The sequence below is a fragment of the Toxotes jaculatrix genome, chromosome 21 (assembly GCF_017976425.1).
Source record: "Toxotes jaculatrix isolate fToxJac2 chromosome 21, fToxJac2.pri, whole genome shotgun sequence".
NCBI lineage: Eukaryota > Metazoa > Chordata > Actinopteri > Toxotidae > Toxotes > Toxotes jaculatrix.
Genome location: NC_054414.1, coordinates 1,831,645 through 1,852,072, shown reverse-complemented (window position 1 = coordinate 1,852,072; position 20,428 = coordinate 1,831,645). Strand labels below are relative to the sequence as shown.

Genomic DNA, 20,428 nt, shown 5'->3' with positions numbered 1-20,428 from the left:
TGACACAGAGCTTTACTCTGTAGTCACTTGGTTGGAGCTTGGCATGCTACTGGTGGAGGAGGGCGCTCTTTCACCCCTCACTCTTATATTGCAGACGGTTCCACCGCAGCTGCAGGTTAGGGGCAGCGCACGGCGTGCACCCCAGTTGTCTTCCTCAGCGTCTGGATGAGTCAGTTTTCCCTAGACCATTATTCTGGGTCTAAAGAATTTATGTGGCCTCCTTTGTTTCCAGTGATGGCGTCTGTGGTCTTTGATGAGAACCCAATCTCCAGGCTGTAAGTTGTGGAAGACTGCTGTGGCTGCAGATGGCAGGGCACTTTTCACCTGTGAATGTAATGCTGACAAGGTCGTAGACAAGTTGGCACAGTATCTCAACATAGCATCATCACATGCACCTGTGGTAAGGGGAGGGTGTAACTGGACCTACACCTGTCTGAGGGGGTCTGCCAAACAAGATTTCAAATGGACTCAAGTCATATTTGTTTCTTATTCGAGTGTGCATGTGGAAAAGCACCAGTGGAAGTGCTTTAACCCACGAAAGACCAGTTTCATCACAACATTTAGCAAGTTTTGCTTTAATGGTGCCATTTTCTCTTTCAACAGCACCTGCACTCTGTGGATGATATGAACAATGATGACGTATGTCAAACCCAAGATAGTCTGACACTTCTTTCAGGGCTTGGTTGACAAAACCTGGTCCATTGTCACTGCTGATGACTGAAGGAATTCCCCACCTAGGAATAATTTCAGTTAGCAGTGCTTTAGCCACAGCTCCAGCATCCTGTTTGGAAGAGGGGAAAACTTCAACCCATTTGCTGAACATGTCATGACAGTATCTTTTCCCTTCACTTGGTGTTAGTTCAATGAAATCCATCATTAAATGATCAAAGGGTTTGTCAGGAGGTGGATGACCAGCAGGTGGCATATGAAGAGCCCCTGATGCATTGTTGGCTGCACAAATGATGCATTTCCTGCAAAAGTCCTGTGCAAAAGTTGAAAAAGCACGTGTGTACCATGATGAATTAACAGCAGCACACATTCCCCCTTTGCCCACGTGGTCTCTCCCATGGGACAGTTTAGCATAACAGAGGAAAAGAGCACGTGGCAAACGAGGTTTGTTATCTGGACCCATCCACACTGAGTCTTTAAATGTGGCACCTGATTTTGACCAGACAACATGTCTCTAAAACAGTTTGAAGAAAACCTGAACATGATGAGCTTCATGGATAATAAAGTGGCAGCTGAGTGTAGATATGGATGATATCACCTGTGCTGTGCTTATGAAACTTTGATACTTGTGTCTGACTCAAGATTTACAGCCACAGAAGAGCGATCAGTGTGACGGCACCTGTCTGAGCCCGACAGGGGGTAGATATCAGTTCCATCCCAGAAGTCAGTGCAGGCTTCCAGGATGAGGTCAGCCGAGCCATGTGACAGCATCTGGATGTTATCTACAACAGAGAGGTTAGAGAAAGACAGTGAGAATAACATTAGCAGACATGAAAATACACATGAACACCTTTTTTTTTAACTTGCTCATCTATTTGGTGAAGAGACAGACAAAGGACAAGTAACAGCAAAATGCATCAAGTACATATAAGAAAAAAAAAATCAGCTCTTTTCATTAAAAACTGTAAAATTAAAGCAAACAGAGCAGTAGAACGACACAGGTTGACTGAAGTGTGTATAGACTTACTGGAGGAGGAGTCTGGTACGAACAGAGAGATGAGGTGGGACATGGGAGGCTGGCGTTTGGTGAAGTAATGAAGGTGGCGGGAGGTTAACTTCTTGGTTTTCTCTCCAGATGGCAGCTGGTACAGAGCCAAGTGGTTCTCCTGTTTGAACAGCTCCCTTGCACCGGGAGTGAATCCTGACACACAAACACAAACAGACACACAAAGGAAAAGATGAGGGTAATAGATAATAAGACATGATCTAATTTGGTTCTGAAAACTTGTCTTTCTTCCCACAAACAGCACATCATCTGATACTGATGATCAGTTTAAATGATGTTTCACACCAACCCGGAGCCTCTGCCTACAGTGAAACACCTAAACATTGGGAAATGGCTGAATGTCTTTACTGGCCAACAACAACTCTGCACATCACTGCCATCATCTGGTGAGGAGTGGGACAGACGCTGAGTCTCAGCTGTTTAAACCTATGATTGTGATTGCTACAACCTGCTGCTGCTTACAGCCACTGCTGATGGGAGCTCCACAGGGGACTGTCCTGTCCCCTTTACCCTGTCCACCTCAGACTTCAGGTACAGGATTCTGACCTGCCACCTACAGAAGCTCTGAGATCTCTGCACTTGTTGGATGCATAGGGGGGAGGATGTGTCACCAGAGGGCGGTGGCTGGTTTTGTGGACTGGTGTGAGATGAACCACCAGGAGAGATGATCAAACTGGATGCTGGTTGGGTTCTGCTGGTCCTGTGACAGGCTCAGCATCTCCAGGTGGTAGTCACACACAAAGTCCTCTGCCTCCGCCTCTGGGCAGCCCATTGCAAAGTCCTGGAGACAAATGGGACAGAAATGAAAAGACCAACACCATCACAACATAGCAGGAATAGTAAAGTTACATCAGCTTACTGAATCAATAGCATGTTTCCTATTTTCACAACGGCTGGTACAGTTTCAGGTCTAAGCTTTACCTGGGCCTGGTCGTCCTCGCCTCCCTCAGTGTCGTGGCTGAAGCTCACGTTGGATCCAGAGTGGTGTTTGGTGCGACTGTGTGCGGGCTGGCAGGAACGGCGAAGCCGGACCGTGTCAGATGAGCGAATGGTGTCGTGTGAGGTCTCGCTCGGCTCGGGCCCCTCCCCCAGCTGGGTGGAGGACTCTGCCGGTAGACAGAGCAGAGCCTGCCCCTCCTGGGCCTGTACAGCAGTCACAGTTAGTCAGGAGTGGATACAACACTGTGCCTTATCAGGTGGTGAACTGGGGCTGCTGGTGAGGCTAAAAGGTGCCAGAGAAAACACAAACACACACCTCATCCCTGTCGTCATCCGTCTCCATTCGGCAGTAGGAGTTGAGGAGTCTCAGGAGTCTGAGATCATCCTGGCTGTTGTGAGGTGGTTCGACCCGTCCGCTGAAGAACAGCACGGTCTCTGGACTGGGGTTAGGCCACGACAGGATACCCTGTTTGTCCACACAACACAGCACCTACACATACACACACAATATCTGCAAATTAGACACATACTGTCCACTCAGCAACAAGTCTATAAAATGGTTTCCATGTCTATGGGCATAATGAGGGTTTCTGGTGCTCTTCGCATTATATTTGGAACCACTAGCCCAACACATCAGACAGAATGAGGATATTAGAGGAATTAAAATTAAAGGGACAGAACATAAATTGGCCTGCTACACTGACAGTATTTTAGTCTTTTTGGGTGAACCAACACGCTCTCTACCCAAACTGATGCAGTCATTTCAACAATTTGGTCAATTGTCAGGGTACAAGATTAACATAAGTAAAACCCAAATACTCAAATATAATTACAACCCGCCAGTGGAAATTAAAAGTAGATACCCCCTTGCATGGCAAACCGAGTCTTCCCGAGTATCTGGGCATCAACATACCAAAGGATCTTACAAAACTATCAGAAAACAACTACCTGCCTATTCAAAAAAAAAATCAAGGAGGACATAGCAAGATGGAATTTAATTCCCTTCTTTAGTCTTAGCTCAAGAATCGAATCTGTTAAAATGAATATACTGCCCAGATTGTTATATTTATTTCAGACCTTACCAACAGAGATTCCTCAAAACCACTTTAATGAATGGGATAAAATGCTATCAAGGTATATATGGCAAAGTAAGAGGCCGAGGGTTCGCCTTAAAACGTTACAGTTAGCTAAAGAAAAGGGGGGATGGGGCCTACCTTCTCTTAGAGACTATTACTTGGTAGCACAGATGAGAGCAATAATATGCTGGTGTGATCCAATGTACAGTGCCCAGTGGAAAAACGTGGAAGAGGAAATGTCTTCCACTCCTGTACAAGCAATTATAGCTGATAGTAATTTACAAAATTATATCAACTCTATGGACAACCCATGGGTGAAATCGACTCTTAAAATATTGAAAATGATTGTTAAAGAATATGAGTTAGAGAAAAATATTGTAACCCTTAAATGGTGCGCCTATGACTCAGATTTCACACCTAACAAATTAGACAGCAGATTTAAGGTTTGGGCAACAAAAGGAAGAACAGCTCTATGTAGGGTGATGAAAGGGAAAACACTGTTTAGTTTTGAAACGCTTAAAAGGAAGCATCTTCTAGAAAAACAAGATTTCTATCGGTATCTACAGATTAGGCATTATGTGGATATGAGAATGAAAAATGTAACCAATGAATGTGAAGATGTAATAGAAATGTTTCGAAAAGCGTATAACTCAAACACTTGTGGTAAAATCATTTCTTGTCTGTACAAGGGTCTGTTGAATCTTAAAACACACTCATCATCATATGTTCAAACAAAGTGGGAGAAGGAAGGAGGGATAATTATATCTGAGGAAGAATGGACAACAATATGGAGACACCAGTGGAAATGTACCAGCTCACAGAGATGGAGAGAATTTGGTTGGAAGAGCCTAATAAGATACTTTATTACACCACACCACAAATCTCACTATGCCAACAATTCCCCTGTCTGCTGGAGAAGCTGTGGAAACCAAAATGCAAACCACTACCATATCTTCTGGGATTGCCCCATTATTAAAGACTATTGGAGGGATATACACACTGCCTTACAGGACATTTTTAAACGTGAAATACCCCTGGAGAGCAGATTTTTGTTTTTTGGATGTATCCCTCAGGACTGGTCGAAAAGAGACAAACAGTTAGTCAATATTTTGCTGGTCGCCAGTAAAAAGACTCTGACCAGGAAATGGCTAACGCAGGAGAGCCCAACTCTAAATGTATGGATGGAGATTACAATGGACATTTATAAAATGGAGAAGATAACAGCATTTATCAATCAAAAACTGGAACAATTTGTCTCCTACTGGGAAAACTGGATTAACTATGTAACGCCCCTTAGACCGGACTTTATTTTTACAAATTAATATCTATATTAGTAAAGAAAGATCACTCCCTGCCTGTACATAGTTCAGAGACACAGGAATTTGGGGTGAAAGAGAGAGAAAAAAAAAAACATGGATATGTATGTGCGTTTTTCATTTTATTTATCTATAGACCTGTTTCTTTTTTTTTCTTCTTCTTTTTCTCTTTTTTTTACATTTAATTTTTAATTCTTAATTCTTAATATATATTTTTTTTTTTCCCTCCATTTTTCAAGATGACAGCTCATACGCCATGTACAATGGATGTCGAATATGCTCTGTAAAAGAAAACCCAATAAAAAATGAATTATATAAAAAAAAAAGAGGGTCTCTGGCTTTTTATGGCCCAAATGTTGCCGTGGGCTACACCAGTCAATGGTGTGACTCTGAGACTCAACAGCTGGAAACAAGACAACAGAAAAAATGAAAGCCATCAAAAGAGCAAGACTGGAAATAGAAACATCTATTGCAGACTATATCCTGTAATTCCACAGTGGTTCAAATGTTAAATTACTCAGAGGAACGGTGGATATTTCATTCCCCACCTGCTCCTGTGATGTTAATCCCATCATCATCATTGTTGAAGGCACAACAGAATAAATACCATTTACCTGTTGTAAGGGAGTGGAGGCAGAAATGTCAGAGACAGATATCTGAACAAAGAACATCTGCACAGATACTCACACACTCACCCAGATATTCTGGGTCATTCAGCCCCATGATACTCACAGTGACAGATCCCAGAGTGTGTAAGAGGCTGGAAGTGTAGCACAGTGTCTGAGACTGTCCCTTTAAGACGCCAACCAGGTGTCTCCACACACAACGTAGCATCTCCTGCATAAATGAGTGCATACACACACTCAGATATATATAGTAAGCAAGAGAGCTGCTTAATACAATATATTAGAGAGGATAAACATGTCTGAATAAATGAATGAATAGAATTCATAACTATTAGTCATAAATAAAGTGACAATAATTAAAATGTAAAAAAAAATAGCTTTAATAAGGAAGAAGCTGAATTTATAGCTCTGTCTAAAAAGCCCAAACCAGCTCTAAAACAGATAAATGTCTGTATGTTTCCACCTACAGACGACACTGACACAAACAAAGACTCTAAACCTACACTGACCTCAATGCTTTTCACACACACTGAATCCATCCACAACTGAGCCCTGACAATACTCAGCCAGACCCAAACTCCAATGCACCTGGATACAGAACAAAGCCCATCTAAACTGAGCTGAAGACAGGCCTGCACTTCCAACACTCGCACACTCAGACACACACAGAGAAATGAATGCATGCATATCTGGAGAAACACTGACCAACATGCTCTCTCTCACCTTGTTTCTCATGGTCCTCTGGATCAGCTCCTCCATCCTGCACAGGAAAAACACACTCTACATCAGATCCAGGTACAAACAGTCAAACCTATTTGAAACATTCTGCTACACTTCCACATTCAGCAGGGGGCGTACCTGAGCTCCACCCTGGATATGGCCTCATCCAAGCCAGAGCCCCACTCAGCCACATACACCTGGAAAGAGAGAGACATTAATGGATATGTGTAAAAACACTGAACATCTGTCAGTCTATCACATCTGGGTTTAAACTCAGCCTGGCGTCCACACACCACAGTCTAAAAGTCACAGTGCCAAACTCTAACATACATGTGGTCATACCAAACAAGTCAGACATATAAAGCCAACTATTACACACATCTACTTATTTAATTCATGTCTAAAGTCAAAGTGGTACAGCTAATGGTTACCTATAAGTCTTACTATTGCATCCAACAGCTCACAGTTTAAACTCTTACACTATGGCACCCAGACACCACAGGCCAACAGCCAAAACATACAGCTCTCTAACATAGGTTTGGTCTGTTTAAACAAGAAAAGGACAGAGTTTTTAAAACTCTATCAAGTCTAAGTGCTGCATCTAACACCTCACAGTTTAAAACCTGAGAATCTGACATCCACACAGCACAGCCTGCACTGTTTCATCTACATATTAACTATTTGTGTAAAAATTGACCTAAAACTCAAATTATTACAACTACATTTACTCTCTGGCAGTCCTCACAGATGGCTGTAAACAAAGAAAAGTCCTGTACCTAAGGTTGAAATGTTAACCTAAAGTGTGGAGCCAGTCACCAAGATTAAACACAGCACAGTCTCAAAATCAGTTGGTGCATTGCAAAATAAGCAAAGCCAACAAGCTGCCATTGGGTACAAATCAAGCCTTTAATTTGTAATCACCCTCCACAACCCCAGATGCAATTCTTCCTCTTCATGTCCCAGGACACACACCAACTGTCTCTGACCCGACGCTTCCTGAATTGAAGACAGAAACAGAGACAGTGAGACACACATGAACCCTGAAATGTAAAAGAAAAACAACAAAAATAAAAGACTGAGCGATGTTGAGCAACATGCTTGCTCTTACCTTGTCTCTCGTGGTCCTCTCCATCAGCTGCTCCATCCTGCACAAAGAAAGTAAACATGAGCCACAGGGAGAAAGAAAGTCTAACCTTGCATTTTGAAACATTTAGCAAAACCTCCAGATGCAGCAGGAGGCCTACCTGAGCTCCACTTTGACTGTGACCTCCTCCATGACCTTCATGCCAATCTTCATCAAGACAAACCTGCAGACCCACGCCACAATTGGAGCCCGACTCCACCAGAACCTGTTAAACACAGACTCACACCTACAGGCCCAAGCACAGCACCTAAACACTGAGCCACACAGCTCCATCAACAATACACAACTACTGACAGCCTCTACATAAAGAGCCAACTACATCTAACACACACACTAAACCTACACTGACCCATGTGACCTCCACACATTGACAACTACCCACAACCACATACATAACACAGAGCTACAAACTTCAACCCATGCTTCCAACCAGGGGCGTGGCACCCGTGGGTGATGTGGGTGTTTTAACACCCACACCTTTCCCGGCGAGAGGGTTCAACACCCAGTTTTTTTTTCTGCTGATTTTCCGCAGTTTTGCATAAACGCCTCAGAACTTTCGCTCCGTTTCTCTGGCCGCTCTGTGTTCACGCTCGCTGCAGCTGCCTCCTCTCCCCTCCCTCTCCTGTTCTTGCTTCTAACGGCTTCAGACACCGCCTTTGAGTGTGACCGGCTTGTGACTGGTTGTTCTGCCTTAAGTCCCACCTCGCTTGCTGTTAGATTTATCTATCGGCTCATCCTGAGGAGGAGGCGGGAACTAGCTAAGTTCATAGTTCACACCGGCACCTTTTTCCTGGTACAGTGAATGAGTGTCCTTTTTGTAGATGTGTGTAGATGTGATTTTTTTTATTTTATACTGAGTGTGTTTTTGTACTTTTCTAGTATCACTCTTTAAAAAGAGTATTGTATACCGTTTTTATTGTTTGGTCAAAACATGTGAAAACATATGTGAAGCAAACTTTATTGGCATCCATCCCCCACACTTCTGAAACACTTGCTACACCTCTGCTTCCAACACTCTCTGCACACAGGCTTCCACATATACACAGTTGTGTCCAGATCACAACTGCATATATGTTTCCACCTACAGACGACACTGACACAGACAAAGACTCTAAACCTACACCGACCTCAATGCCTTTCTCACACTCTCACACTCACACACACAATCCATCCACAACTGAGCCCTGACAATACTCAGCCAGACCCAAACTCCAAAGCACCTGGATACAGAACAAAGCCCATCTAAACTGAGCTGAAGACAGGCCTGCACTTCCAACACTCACCCTAGCACTCACTCTCTCTCTCTCTCTCACGAACACACACACAAAAACTGATGTATGCATGTGTAGAAACACTAAACAATGTTAACCAACAGGCAACGTCTCACCTGGTCTCTCATGACCCTCCAAATAAGCTCTGCCATCCTGCAAGAGAAACACAAACAGGAAGCATCAGCACACAAACCACCTTTGAAACAGCCCTTTTTTTTAATCCACTTACCACAAAGAGCTCTGACAACACAACAGCCACAGTGTGTCCCTCACTCCCACAGGATGGCGCTCTATCCTCACCAGAACCCCCCCAAACGAATCTAAACCCCATCTAAAGTGCATTAAAGACAAAAGCAGGCACTTCCTTCCTTCTGATTTTAATACAAGCATTCTCTCACTCAGACATGGATGCATGCTTACTGGTAGAAACACTGCACAATGTGGCCTTCATGCACCTGGTCTCAAAGGGTCCTCTGGATCAGCTCCACCCACCTGCAGCAAAAGCCTCATCTAAGCTGGAGTCCCACTCAGCCAGATGCAGCTACCTGCTGAACACAAAGGAACAACCCCCCCCCCCCCCCCCCCAAAAAAAAACCCCCCAAAAAAAAAAAAAAAAACCCAATTAAAAAAAAAAAAAACCAATTAAAAAAAAAAAAACCCAATAAAAAAAAAAAAAAACCAATAAAAAAAAAAGACAACAACCAGCAAGATACAACTGAATCCTTCAATGCAGAAATATTGAGCAATGTTTGCTAACATGCATCTTCTCATGGTCCTCTTGATCAGCTCCTCCTTCCTGCACAACTAGTGATGTTATGCTCAACACAGTATCCATCTTTTGAAGCCAAAGCCAAGCTGCTGATCTCTGGATCAGCAGCTCCTCCATCCTGCACAACACACAAAGAAACACACTCAACATTAGCCACAGGTGCTAGGCAAGTCAAACTCTGGAAGTTAAAACATCTTACAACACTTCCACATGCAGCAGGGGGCGTACCTGGGCTCCACACTGGCCATGGCCTCATCCAAGCTGGAGTCCCACTCAGCCAGATGCAGCTACGTGCTAAACACACACAGACAAATACATGTTTAAGTGCACAACCTGGACCCCATCCTGCTCCTGACCTTCTACCGCTCGTCCATTGAGAGCCTGCTGACGTACTGCATCAGTATGGTACGGCAGCTGCACCATGGCAGACAGGGAGAGGCTTCAGAGGGTGGTAAAGGAGGCACAGAAGATCATCAGCTGCCCCCTCCCCTCCCTGATGGACATTTACACCTCCCACTGCCTCAGCAGAGCAAAGAGCATCACCAAGGACAGCTCCCACCCTGGCTTTGCTCTATTTGACCTGTTGCCCTCAGGAAGGCACTACAGGCACATCAGAACAAAGACTAACAGACCCCCCCTTGTATTTTTTTTTAACCCTCTTCATATTGTTGTATAGCTTTCTTCTTATATATTTTCATGCTTGCACTAAACTTATTTCATCTTATTTTAGTTTATTTCATTGTATTCGGTGTTGTATATTTATACATGCTGCACTGAAGAAGGAGATGCTTTTCATCTGGTTGTACATGTAAAAGATGTATAATGACAATAAAAGACATTCTATTCAAGGGGCCAACACTTGGCCAGTCCCAAACTCTGAAGCGGCTACACTGGTTACAAAGCCCATCTCAACTGAGCTAAAGACACAAGCCTGCACTTCAACACTCAGATCACTCACACGTATCAGTACGGAGCCCCTCTGGTGACATGGTAAAAAAAGAATTTAAATTGTGGCCACAAAGTAGCTATAACGTGCACAAGAAATAATTCATTCGCACAAAATACTAATTCGTGCGCAAGAAAAACTAATACAATTAACATCATTGCTGGACAACTGGGTAAGCAAATCGAGCGCACCATCACTACAACCCAGCCCCATACGCAGATTATTGGAGGTTGTAGAAACGGTGCGCTCGATTGGCTTACCCAGTTATCCAGGAATGATAATAGTCAAAGTCAAAGTCAACTTTATTGTCAAAACCATATGTACAGGTCATACACAGGCTTTGAAATTGCAGTGCTCCCTATGCCCACAGTGTTACAGTAAAGTAGTAAGATAAATAATTAAATACAGTATAAACGTAAACAGTATAAACACAGTTCTATCAACAATAAACAGTATAAACAGTATAAACATATCTCAGTAGTTGAGAAGAGAAAGACTTGCATATAATACAAAAATCTGTGACACAAAAGAATTTGTGTGTAATTTTTGGCTCAAATTATGTAATTTCAGCAGTAACAGGGTTATATAGCAGCAGCTGAATGTAAGTGCCAGTGCAAATACTAATAGTATTTCGCGCGCACATTATATCTATTACATGGCCACAAATTTTGTAGCTCATTCCCAGCCTAAAATAAAATTCTATCAGACCGTCCCTGTCCATCTTGTAGCTTTAGCCCCTCTAATGTCTCTACCTTTGACCCTAGAGAGTTTGCCCTCGATTTGCTTACCCAGTTGTCCGGCAATGAAAATTGTGTTAGTATTTCGTGCGCACGTTATAGCTACCTTGTGGCCACAATTTATTTTTTTTTTGGAAAATGTCACGGGGGTTCGTACACAAGCGTATGGCCGATGAGCAACTCCAGGCGCGGTGCTTTCTCCCAAATGGTCTCGGCTGCTCCGCTGAATACCTTCGTCCGTCCTGCGGAAACACACACACATAATCAAACATGTTAGCCTCTGGTCACAAATCAACTCAAGCTCTGCATTTTAAACGTTCTGTGTGGGCCTTACCTGGCCTCCACGTCCGCCATTTTTCCTCTGGACTGCTCCGGACAGTGAACCTGCTGTCTCGGGCTCGCGCCGAAGTTCCAGCTCCACGAGGCCTGAATCGTCTCTCTGCTCTCAGCCACAGCTTTCACTGTGCACCAGAAAGCACAATAACAAATAACCCGCTAAACATGAACACACAGGCTTCTTCTGTCTACAGGTAACGAGTTCAGTTCGCTCCACTAACCAGAAAAAGAGCTTGGACAACCCAGAACGTCACGGATGTATCCTGTATTCACCGGGAAACTCGAACCAGTGCCACTCAACGCCTTATAAGCAGCACTACATAAAATTCTGCCCTGCTATTGGCTGAGCCCTCTCCTCCCTGGTCACATGGGTTTGATTAGCGCATGGGCAACAGGTGCAACTGAGTTTTGGCGCGGCTCAAACTGGACTCTGATTGGACGGGACTAATGGGTGAAGTGGTAGGAGGGACCTGCGGTGACTGCCCTCATAAAGCAGCAGTAACGTCTGAATGGGGGTCCAACACAGAACAGGTGTTTGAAATGGTCACAGGTTGCCAGTGGTTCATTTTACAATGACACTTCTAATGCAGGGAATAATACAACACCCAGTCAGACTGAACACGCTCGCACCAATAAAGATACCAGTGATTCCTTGCAGTAGCGATGAATGGACATAAAATGACATCTGTAGCACAACAAGATTCATACCTCAGCTATGGCTTTCGCCACGTCCAACTCCAAATGCATGTCGGGCAGTCCCATTAAACTGCAGCCACTTTCGGCACAAAATGTTCCAGCATTAATGGTGTTGTGTATGTACATACACATTAATGCATACAGATCCTCACACATACATATATACACATATACACACATACATGTCTGTATGTATATGTGTATGTATGTTTATATATCTGTATTTATGTTTGTATGTGTGTGTGTATATGTGAGTATGTATGTACATGTGCATGTATGTATTTGTGTTTATGTTTGAATGTATGTTGTGTGTATATGTATATATCTATATATGTGGTGTGTATATGTATGTATGTCTGTGTATTTATGTATGTATACAACCGATGTATGTATGTTTGTTTGTTTGTTTGTGTGTACATAAGTATGTGTTTATGTATGTGCATGTGTAAGTATGTATGCATTTCTGTAAATGTGTGTGTGTGTGTGTATGTATATATGTATGTGTACAAACATACATACAAACACACATACACATACATGAACAACAGGTGAAAAACAGCAGCTCTCTGCAGTTGGTTTGTGGACAGTCATGGCGAAGACAAAGGAGCTGACTGAGAACCTGCGGCTGCACATTGTGGCTGCTCACAAGTCAGGAAAGGGCTATAAGGTCATATCTAAATGTTTTCAAGTTCCAGTGGCCACAGTGCAAAGTATTATTAAAAAATACAAGACGTTCCGCACTGTGGAAAATCTCAGAGGACGGAAGCCAAAAGTGACACCTGTGCTGGCCAGGAGGACAGTGAGAGAGGTGAAAAAGAATCCAAGGATCACCACCAAGGCCATCCTGGTGAATCTGGGCTCTGCTGATGGCAACATCTCAAGGCAGACAGTCCAACAGACACTGCACACTGCTGGGTTCCACAGACGCAGACCAAGGAGGACAGCACTCCTCCAGATAAGGCACACAGAAGCCCGCTTGGCCTTTGCAAATGCTTATCTGGACAAAGAAGAAGACTTCTGGTCTTCTGTTTTATGGTCCCATGAAACAAAATCAACAATTATAGGAAGCATTTGATTGCTGTAATAGCCAATAAAGGCTTTTCTATTGATTATTGAGAATGGTATGAATCATTTTGGACATGCCACTTTTTGTTCAAATGTAAATAAAAGCTGAGAAATCATTTTTTCCACAATGATGCCTCTTGTACATCGTCTTATTATCTTCTGGGAGACGCCAGTGTCATTTCCAATCAAGAAAAAACTTGCTGGTCAAATAAAAGTAACTTTAAGTCAAAATTTGCCAGGGGTATGAATAATTTCAGGCTTGACTGTTTGTATACGTATACATGTATGAGCGTCTGTATGTATTAATGTTTATTGTATGCATGTATGTATGTAGATATGTATGCATAAGTGTCTGTATGCATTTATGTATATATGCCTGTATGTATGATTTTATGTACATGTGTGTTGTGTACATACGTAGCATACAGACCCTCATACATGCATACATACACATGCACAGATATATGAACACAAACATACATCTATACACATACATATGTGTATAGATAGATAACTTTATTAATCCTAGAGGGAAATTAGTTAAATGTGTATATATGTGCATTGTGTATGTGTGAATGTATGCTGTGCTGATCCTAGTTTAACCCTCTGCTATGCTCCGTTGCCACGTGCTGCCTCATGAGCTGATACTCTTAACAAAGGGTTTCCACAGTGTTTGAAGTCATAAGCTTTTTTATTCAGTGTAAAAGTCAGATCTTCCAAAAAAATCAGCAGATAAACTTTCACAGCCATGCGGAAACAGTTTGTAAACAAAGAAGCCGTCCATTACAACCAATATGATGATCCAAACATTTGGCTTTATTTACAAAGTCTATCAAAGCTTGATCACAGCACAAATTTACCATATGAAAGGAAACTAGTATACACTATCAAAAAGATGTACAAACTTTAAACTGCAATCTAATAATGTACCTCAAGGGTCAGTGTTAATATCAATAGATTTATAACTATTAACATAGATTATTTTTCATTTGTATCCAAAATAAATTTTGCACCATAACCCTCTCAATTCACAAGTATTTTCAGACAATAGTAATCCCGATACATTAAGTCATTTTTATCAAATATATATAGCACCACATAATGGTTTAATATAATTAGGGGTGTGGAGGGTGGGGGGCTATCACATACAAAAGACCCGTGTTAGTATCCAAGAAAAAAAAAAAAAAAAACACAACACAAATATCAAACTCCAGCCTGATCCCCATCACTGCCCACATCTGGCAGAAGCAGTTCAGCTGCAGGAAGAAAACCGCAGCCACAACTGAGCCCCTCTGTGGAAGCTCATCTCCACCAGGAAAACCATTAGGACAGCACGTTAATTTGAGTCACTTCTATCCTTGCCAAACATCTCCGGTCTCTCTCCTTCCTTTTTTCTTGGTGGAAATGGGGCTTCCATACTGTGGTGGAAAAATACTTTCCTCCTTTTGAGAAGTGAAATAGAATTCTTTAGACAGTTATTGTCTTTTGATGCTTTATTCTAAAATAAGGTTTACAGAGTAATCCATTTGTGCAGAAAGGACAGAGCTCACGCAGCATCAAATGCTACAGAGGTCTGACCCCAGGTTACAAGTTCCAAGAGTACTTATGCCTGTTTCTCACATACCAGCATGGCAAGGATGGCAGGGAGACAAAATAATCTGAAGGTCAACAAATAGAGATAAGTTGTAAGTTGTGCTCGGAGGCACCGGAGACATAACAGGTGTCTTCACAAAGTACAGTAAACAAAGTACATTAGGCCACTACAGGTCATGTTATATGTACTTCACCCAGAATTGAATATACGAGTTCATGAGAATATACGAATGCTTGATAAAAGAGTATATGGTTATATGATAAATTGACATTACAATTCCCCCTTTGGCCATAAAATGGCCACACCAAAGTATATACAAATTGATCATATGATCAGTGACTACATTCCTTTGGGTTTAAGTAAACACATCATTAGCTGATAAATGTTAAAATATGCATTTAGCTGTTTTTGTAGGACACAGACGTCCTTAGGTTGATAGCAAGCTGGGAAAAATACAAACAGTCAAAACATCAATATCATCATCATCACAAGTCTCAGCCAGAGAGGCCATCTGGTGTGTGACTGACCTATCAATAGACCTTACATTGTTGCTCTTGTTGGTGACACAGAGCTTTACTCTGTAGTCACTTGGTTGGAGCTTGGCATGCTACTGGTGGAGGAGGGCGCTCTTTCACCCCTCACTCTTATATTGCAGACGGTTCCACCGCAGCTGCAGGTTAGGGGCAGCGCACGGCGTGCACCCCAGTTGTCTTCCTCAGCGTCTGGATGAGTCAGTTTTCCCTAGACCATTATTCTGGGTCTAAAGAATTTATGTGGCCTCCTTTGCTTTGATTCTCTGGTGGCTGGTTGTCGGCCTTTGGTTCAGGAACCCGTTTGCAGTGGCTGGCGTGTACCCATGTGGCCTTCTCCGCAACCTTTCCAGCTGTTTCAGTGGTCAGCAGAACCTGGAACGGGCCCTGGATGGCGTCTGTGGTCTTTGATGAGAACCCAATCTCCAGGCTGTAAGTTGTGGAGGACTGCTGTGGCTGCAGATGGCAGGGCACTTTTCACCTGTGAATGTAATGCTGATAAGGTTGTAGACAAGTTGGCACAGTATCTCAACATAGCATCATCACATGCACCTGTGGTAAGGGGAGGGTGTAACTGGACCTACACCTGTCTGAGGGGGTCTGCCAAACAAGATTTCAAATGGACTCAAGTCATATTTGTTTCTTATTCACGTGCACATGTGGAAAAGCACCAGTGGAAGCGCTTTAACCCACGAAAGACCAGTTTCATCACAGCATTTAGCAAGTTTTGCTTTAATGGTGCCATTTTCTCTTTCAACAGCACCTGCACTCTGTGGATGATATGAACAATGATGACGTCTGTCAAACCCAAGATAGTCTGACACTAATCACTCCAATAGTGGAGGCACACATAATGTTTAGCAGAAATTGATTCCCAGCTTTAGTTTTTGGCAGTGGACCCACACAATCAGTGAGGACTTTATCAAGCGGCTCACCTGTCACTGGAATGGGATGCAAGGGAGCAGGGGGATCACCTGGTTTGGTTTGCCAACAACCTGGCATACATGGCAGGAACAACAATAGTTAACATCAGACTTGAGTCCTGGCAAAAAGAAATGTTTAAGGACTCTGTGATAAGTTTTTGTAATGCCCATGTGTCCTGACCAAGAGTGGTCATGAGCTAAAGAGAGTACCTGTGTGTGGTAGACTGTAGGGACAACAACCTGTAAGGTCACGCTCCAGTCCTCACCAGCCCAGAGACGCATCAACAAGCCACCGTCAAGAAGGTAAGCCACTTTCTTTTACTGAGCCTCTTCCTGCTCAACAACAGAAGAGAGACATTTTGAGAGAGTTATATCAGTGTTTTGGGCTGAAATAAACTCTTTTCAGGTGGAGAGAGGTGACCCTGACTGATCAGGCTGGCTCTCAGCCTCAGTAAAGTGGCTGTCAGGGGACTGCCCTGTGACTAGGAAAGAATCAGACAGGTCAAGGTCATTATTCCTCGATGGGGCCCTGGTAACCACACATGCTGGGAAGATCTCAGGGTATTCTTGGGCAACGTCTGTCCCTGGGCTTGAATCAATCAGGCACAACCTTACCCCCAGCTAAATCATTCCACAAAATAAAGTCAATCCCTTTTACTGGTAAAGCTGGAAGGACTGCAACTTTAAAGAGCCCACTGACCAGAGGAGACTGAAGATGTATATTATGCAATGGAGCAGAGACAAATTTTCATCCCCACACCCTGAACAGCTGCACTCAAGCCACAATATGACATAGGTGACAAAGATAAAATGCCTTCACGGATAATGGACTGGGATCCACCTGTGTGTCAGGATTTTTACTGGCTGCTGATCTTTTGGATCCCCACTTAATGAAACAAAGCCCTCAGAAATGAAAGGCTTAAAACAGGGGTCAGGCTTGTTGTCCTCAACTGCTGTCTGGACGTGGACGTCCGACAGCCTCATGCTGTTGGAGATTAGAGGGTTGTTTATGCTTTAGTGATAGGCAATCAGCTATCAAGTGAGCTTTTTTTCTGACAGTAGAAGCACTCAGGATGTACACGGGGAGGTGACCATGGACCCCTAGCCTTTTCAACCTTTTCAACAGGAGGGAGACCAGAACTAGACCCCGCTGGGCGTGACATAGGAACTTTGCCTGGGCGAGAAGATAAAAACTCATTTTATCAACAGCTCATAAGCACGCAGTATGGATTCTTTAAGCACATTATAACACAAGCTATCTGTTAACGACAAGGAAGACACAACCTCCTGTGCCTTACCTATGAGCTTGCAATGAAGCAGGACAGGCCACATCTCCTCAGGCCACTTTAGTGCTGTAGCAATCCACTCCTCTCAAATGCTGTAAAACAGGAGTCAACCTCCGCCTCCCAAAATGTGGGCACCAAGGATATATTCCTACTCACATCAAAGCTTGGCTTTGTCAGGACCAGTGGAGATACAGAATTGTCAGACCCTTGTGAAATCTGCACAGAAGAAATTTTCATGGCCTCCAATTCAAGAACTTGTAGTCTAAGGTCATAATCCGCTCTACGTACCCTCTCCTTTTCCTGTGCTTCCAGCTGGAGACGAGCGATTGTGACCTTGATCCTTGCATCTGAACTGGAGCCAGACGACCCTGGGGAAAAAGGGTCAAAGCGAGGAAAAGTGGCTGGAACAGCTTCACTCTCAATCCTAGCACCTCGGGGTGTATCATGTACAGCCTGTTCCCTTTTACCATCAGAAAGAGAGGAAACACTTGGACCAACAACTTCCTCCCCTAACTCAGCTGAAACAGGGTTAATAGGAACAAGCAGAACCTTCAACTCAGCAAGTTTTTCCACTATTGTGTTTTGAATTTCCTTTTTAAGACTAGTTTTCTGGACAGGGATGCCATAATGAGCTGTTATACAAAGCAAATCATCTTTACCACATGAATGAACTTTTTCAATGCAAGGATTATCAATGAAGTCCTGCAAGTCAAACATCCTTCTTACACAAATACCAAACTACAAGGACTCTTGAAAATTCTTTGGTTGGTTTGTATTGACACTGGGAAAAAGTATCCCTGAGGAGACCCCACTTGTGTTCCAACCTTAGTTGGTGGAAGCTCGGGATTTCAGCTCTGTAACACAAGCAAAACAAAATGGAAAAAGTGGGGGAGATGTGGACCAGTGGTTGTGCCAAACAAAACAAAAAAAAGTTCCAATAAAACCAGGCCTAGATTACTGACTACCTGAGAAAACAAAGGAAACAAAAGACCTGGCTGAGCTCGCTAAAAAGATAAAGAGAACAAAATACAGGGGGGTGGCACCAACTAGGGGTGGTGAAAAAAAAATCGATTATTGATTAATCACGATTATATTATGGACGATTATGAATCGATTATTAAATTTCCAAACATTGTTTTTTTTATTAATTTTTTTTTGTAATACACAGCAGTGACTCTCCAGTTACTGGCTGTCATACAGGATTTAACCTCAAGGCGGAGCTGTTGAGTAACAGTCATAACAAATCACCCCGTAACAGAACCAGCGAGCGAGCTTACTATGCTCGGCTCCAGCTCTGCCGCGACCCCAACAGATAAAGCGATATAGAAAACGGATGGATGGATGGATGAGGGCTCATGTGTCGCACTTCCATCTAGAGGAGGCTGCGTGGGCTAAAGACAACTGCCTGAAGCCTCATTCCACCGAATCAACGCACACAACGACAAAAGTAGCCCCAGTGAAAGACATCGAAAACGAGTTAAAAAAAATAAAAAAACTAATTTGGAAGTTACAGCTATACTACACAATACTGAAGGTGCTTTGAGATGTTTCTTGATAAAAGAGAAGTTGAATAATTCAGCAGCTGTTTTTTTTTAAATAGTGAAATATGTTTATGGTATATTTTGGATTACTGTTGTCAAATGGAAACATAATAATCAATAATCGATTAATAATCGAATCGAGACCTCAATAATTATAATCGAATCAGGAAATTGGCCCAATTAACCACCCCTAGCACCAACCAATAATCCTAGTGTGTTTATACAACAATTCCTACATTCTGCTAAATGTACAAACACCCAGCACACTTATTCTACTGCATGATGCCACCAGAGGAAACAGAGAGAGAACCATCCCTGTGCCCTCCTTTTATCAACTGGCCTCACGTGTTGATTGGTCAGGCCACATCACTTGGATTGCTCAGGTGAGCCCAGGCTGGATATCTGCACCTGGAACACTGTGAAGCAGGGCAGGGGAGGAGAAAGAGGAAAAAAAACACACACACAGGCCATCCAGGCACGTAACAGCTGTATGTGTTGTGTATGCTCACACACTCAGACACACACACAGAGAAATGAATGCATGCATATCTGGAGAAACACTGACCAACATGCTCTCTCTCACCTTGTTTCTCATGGCCCTCTGGATCAGCTCCTCCATCCTGCACAGGACAAACACACTCTACATCAGATACAGGTACAAACAGTCAAACCTATTTGAAACATTCTGCTACACTTCCACATTCAGCAGGGGGCGTACCTGAGCTCCACCCTGGATATGGCCTCATCCAAGATGGAGCCCCACTCAGCCACATACACCTGGAAAGAGAGAGACATTAATGGATATGTGTAAAAACACTGAACATCTGTCAGTCTATCACATCTGGGTTTAAACTCAGCCTGGCGTCCACACACCACAGTCTAAAAGTCACAGTGCCAAACTCTAACATACATGTGGTCATACCAAACAAGTCAGACATATAAAGCCAACTATTACACACATCTACTTATTTAATTCATGTCTAAAGTCAAAGTGGTACAGCTAATGGTTACCTATAAGTCTTACTATTGCATCCAACAGCTCACAGTTTAAACTCTTACACTATGGCACCCAGACACCACAGGCCAACAGCCAAAACATACAGCTCTCTAACATAGGTTTGGTCTGTTTAAACAAGAAAAGGACAGAGTTTTTAAAAGTCTATCAAGTCTAAGTGGTG

The 20,428-nt window shown here is 43.1% G+C and overlaps 1 protein-coding gene and 1 long non-coding RNA gene across 2 annotated transcripts; both read right to left on the bottom strand.

Annotated features, from left to right (window-relative positions):
- Window positions 1-1,267: 1,267 nt before the first annotated feature.
- Window positions 1,268-1,763, bottom strand: LOC121201121. The gene is made up of 2 exons (XR_005896600.1): window positions 1,697-1,763; window positions 1,268-1,451 (listed from the first exon to the last, which is right to left on the bottom strand). It is a non-coding gene; the product is annotated as an uncharacterized LOC121201121 (long non-coding RNA).
- Window positions 1,764-2,342: 579 nt separating this feature from the next.
- Window positions 2,343-8,975, bottom strand: LOC121175575 (transmembrane protein 94-like). The gene is made up of 5 exons (XM_041029389.1): window positions 8,944-8,975; window positions 5,799-5,903; window positions 2,991-3,164; window positions 2,657-2,878; window positions 2,343-2,516 (listed from the first exon to the last, which is right to left on the bottom strand). The coding sequence occupies exons 1-5, from the start codon at window positions 8,953-8,955 to the stop codon at window positions 2,343-2,345; spliced, it is 687 nt and encodes a 228-aa protein (XP_040885323.1). The 5' UTR covers window positions 8,956-8,975.
- Between the last annotated feature and the right edge of the window lie 11,453 nt (window positions 8,976-20,428).